The 4606-nt window shown below is 30.4% G+C and overlaps 1 protein-coding gene across 3 annotated transcripts in view; it reads left to right on the top strand.

The window, feature by feature from the left end:
- The first annotated feature begins 1768 nt into the window (after window positions 1–1768).
- The window catches only part of LOC102579555 (oxygen-evolving enhancer protein 2, chloroplastic-like), a 7482-nt gene continuing 4644 nt past the window's right edge, over window positions 1769–4606 (top strand). For all 3 annotated transcript variants that reach the window (XM_015311775.1, XM_015311777.1, XM_015311776.1), the window contains exons 1-2: window positions 1769–2171; window positions 3405–3637. In XM_015311775.1, coding sequence (XP_015167261.1) covers window positions 1931–2171; window positions 3405–3637 — 474 coding nt within the window. In that variant the 5' untranslated portion in view covers window positions 1769–1930. The remainder of the gene's footprint in view (window positions 2172–3404; window positions 3638–4606) is intronic.

Genomic DNA, 4606 nt, shown 5'->3' with positions numbered 1-4606 from the left:
TTTAACTAAAGATGCATAAAAGAAAAAATAAAATAGAAAATACTTTTAAGAAAAAATAAAAAAGAAAGAAATTAGTAGAACAAAGAAGTTGAAAGAAATAATGTCAGCATTAATTTTGGCTCTTTTCAAATGAGAAAATAATTTTTTCCTTATCCTCCTCCTAATTTGATATGAATTTTACAAATATATTAATTTTTCCTCCAAATAATTCTTTCTTATTCTCCTCTTAATTTGGTATGAATTTCATAAATAGATTGATTCTTTCTCCAAATATTCTTCTTGCCCTTTGAACAATCTACACACTTATAAATTTCTCAACCAAATGAATTTCCCCCCCAACAAATATCTCTTTATAGGAAAAATTATAATGCAACATCCTTTCAAAAAGTCTTTTATTTTGAGGAGGTACACTTGTTGCATGACCTTTCTTGATAAACAATGTGATATCCAGAAATCGATTGACATGAAAAAGAAGAGGCGAAGGAATTTCTCAACCAAATGATTTTTCCCCCCAACAAATATCTCTTTGTAGGAAAAATTATAGTGCAACATCCTTTCAAAATATCTTTTATTTTGAGTAGGTACGCTTGTTGCATAACCTTTCTTTATAAACAACGTGATATTTAGAAATTGATTGACGTGAAGAAGAAGAGCCGAAGGAGTCTATTATTGTTGTTTATGGATGATCAAATGTTTCTATTTTATAGGCTAAATATAAACAGTTGTGGAAAATGAAAAGTTGTTGATCTCTTTATCTCCCATTTACTTAAATGTATATTAATTTGAGGAATGTTTAAAAGGGATGTGATTAATTGGTAATGCATTAAAACACTTTCAGTTCTTTAAAGTATAAATTTAAAAATAGAAAACAAATATAAAATGTCAAAAAAGGAGATAAAAAATAAATAGAAATGGAGCTCATAGAGAGGTGCCACATCAGATTGTTTATATACAGCTTTATATATATATATATAGATTCATTATCACTGTCACCACCATAATCAACCTCTAGCATCATTGTTGTCAATCTCTACTACCGACCACCTCCATCATCACAATTAGTATCGTCACCAACTATTACATATACATCGTCAATCACCACACATTCTTCAACAACCACTATCAAAACTACCAATTACTAACATCAACCAACTTCACCATCACAATCAATATACACTATCAATTACTAACATCAACCAACTTCACCATCACAATCACCACCTCCAATACCAACCGCTACTATCATGTTAGTTACTACGCCATTAACCACTTCCACCATCACAACTATCTCCACTTACTAGAGTCTAACATCAATCATTATCATCATCACCAAAACAAATCATCTTCACCATCACTAGCGAACACAAATATTTCATTTTTGTCAAATAACAATATTATTTTATTAAATTTATATTTTAAAATTGTAATTAATTTATTTTATTATAATTATATATTTATTATGTTTATAAGTAAATAAATTATACATATTCAAATATTGTAAAATAATGTATCTTAATTGTCCAATGATCAAATATTAAGACGATATCTTAATTATTTAATAAATGTCCAGTAAGATTCTATTATATTTATCTTAATAAAAAAAAAACAAATGAATGATTCCTACATAGTAAGTTTTGTAGTATGTAAAAAGTATAGATTGCACTAGAAGCTACGAGAAAAAGCAAGAATTATTGAGAATGTCCACTTGGCACCAATGATACCCTCAATAACTTTATCCCGAAATCACACATGTATAATCTTGCTAACATCCACCTTTTTTCACATTCAAATCCTCTTACAAAATTGCACCAATTAACTTTCCTTTTATATGTGACAGAATAAATCCAAAATCACATTCCCAGATCACCATTTTAGCAGAAAATAACAAAGAAGTTCAATATAAGAAAAAAGAGAAACAAAAGAGTAATCAATGGCTTGGTCCACTCAATTTTTCTTGCACTATCATCCATTGTCTAAAATACATTTAATATCATTAAGTGGTGTTTCAACACTCAAGCCTTACCAATTGGTCTGTTGTGCCCAAAAGGATCAACAAGATAACGCCAATGATCATGTTTTTGTCTCACGTAGATTGGCTCTTACTCTCCTCATTGGTGTTGCTTCTATTTCTTCCAAAGTTTCCCCTGCTGATGCTGCTTATGGAGAATCTGGTATTCCTGCACTTTCCTATCTAAAATTACTTTAAATATCACCTTTTTTGTCCTAATTTTGTGATGTGATTTAATTAGACACGAAAAAATTTAAGAAATAGGGGAAAATTTTATAATGTTCCAAAATAACTTTTAAAAAATGTACAACTTTATAGACTTTTTCCCAATTGAGTCGGACCCAATATGGATAAAATGTTAATAGTGTCCTTCAATATTTATCAAATACAAAAATATGTTATTCTTTTTTAGACTAATTAAAAAGAAAAATGAGCTATATGCGTATAACAATAGAGTTTAGTTTATATATATACACAATGAAACGGTAAGATTTACCCTTTTATTAAAATTCATTTAATTGGAAATGCTAGATTATTACTCTTTGTTTCTACTTATCATATTAATTAAAGTTACATATATTGGTAATGAAACTCCATATCGTCTTGGTGGATAATCTTGACAACAAGTAGATAATATGTTTCCACTTGTATCTCTGTATTGCACGTTATAATTACTCTATTTTTTCAAGATTTCATGTCAAATTTTATGTAGATAGTAACAAAAATTCAACATTAACTCTTTATAGAATGCATACTAATAAAACTATCCCCCAAACCTCCAACCAGAAGAAACAAATAACATCATTTTCCCGTTTTATTTCCTCTCAAGAAAAGTTCCTTTTTTTCGTTGTCCATGATGCCTAGCTTCACAGATTAGGCTGAATCCGGTAACACTTTTGCTAAAGAAGTTTATTAAATATGTACAAATATTAAACTTATAAGCCAATTATTAACACTTATTATCATCGTTATAAAATCCAGCTCTTTTGTTACCTCCTCTTTTCCAAGAGGGATGGATATGTTCATTCTGGAATATGATATTGTTGTTAAACCATCATGTCCTTTTGTTAACAGACTTTCAAGAATCAAAATATTAAAAGATGGACATTTGCAATTTGTAAAGCCTAATTATCCATTTGTTATTTATGGGAGATCTTTGTAGGTGTCAAGAATTTCACCTATATATCGAGGATATATACGATGTGATGTCTAGAAAATTATCATGAGTTGTCAAAGTTGAGCATTTTTATATACCATCAAGCTTTTTAGGATTTATGTTTCTTTGTTGAATATGAAAATAATGCTTGCATTATGTATGTTGTTTACGTGACCATAATAATTCACACACCCTCCTATTAACATGGGAGGCTTTGTGAATCATTTATTTGTGATGCAGCAAATGTTTTTGGGAAACCAAAGAAAAACACCGATTTCTTGCCATACAACGGAGATGGATTCAAGCTGCAAATCCCATCGAAATGGAATCCAAGCAAGGAAGTAGAGTACCCTGGTCAGGTTCTTAGATATGAAGATAACTTTGACGCCACTAGCAATGTCGTTGTCACAATAACTCCAACTGACAACAAGTCCATCACTGATTACGGTTCACCACAACAGTTCCTCTCTCAGGTAATTAATCATACACTACTAAAAAAACAGTGTTTAGCGGCGGATAAATTCGTCGCAAATAGACATATATCCGTCGCTAAACTATATTTGCGACGGATTAGCGATGAAATGTTGACCGTTATAATTTTGCTCGTAGCTAACCCCTTTGCAACGACAAAATTGATTCCGTAGCAAGATTAGCGACGATCTAGCTACATATGATATCCATAGTAAAATGGTAGCGACGGAAACTTTTGTCGCTAGATTTATATATTTCGTTGCAAATTACCTAAATGAATTCGTCGTCCTATAATTTTACGACGAAAATAATTTATCGCTAATCCGTCGCAAACTTTTGGCAACCAATTAGTATTTGTCGCTAATCCGCCACCAATTTTAATTCTTTAACTATTCCCAAAATCCGTCACAATATTCCATCGTTAAATTTGTCGTAGGTATAATTCTTTCTATTCATTTTATTTATTTATTTATAATATATAGAAAATGTAAATTATTAAACATCCTACTAATAACAAATATTCATATAACATAAATGTTACTTCATATATAACGTGTGCACCAAAACATATATTCATCTAATATTAAGTCCAAAACATCTACACCAAGTATCAAACATCTAGCAATTACTAATGTTTAGAACTCGTAATTGTTACTGCATAATTTGTTTTCCTTTAACAAAAATCAGATATGAAAAACTAATGCTAGGGAGAAGAAATATGGTCATCATCTGAAACAACCTTATTAGGCACCATAGGTGTTGCTGATGATGCGTCACCAATAGGAGTATCAGCTGATTGATGTGATGGTAAAGAAGTTACACCTTGTATGCACTCAAGTAATATAGGAATCATGTGATCAGTCAATGTAGGAATCTAATTTCTTCACGAACTCATCCATATTTTCCATCGGTGCAAATTGAGAAACAGATGGTTGTATTGATGATGAAGCATCAAATTGAGAAGAGATACA

Source organism: Solanum tuberosum, unplaced genomic scaffold, assembly GCF_000226075.1.
Source record: "Solanum tuberosum cultivar DM 1-3 516 R44 unplaced genomic scaffold, SolTub_3.0 scf00175, whole genome shotgun sequence".
NCBI classification, from domain to species: Eukaryota; Viridiplantae; Streptophyta; class Magnoliopsida; order Solanales; family Solanaceae; genus Solanum; species Solanum tuberosum.
Note: the sequence above shows the minus strand (reverse complement) of the source record. Positions and strands in the feature narration are given on the sequence as shown.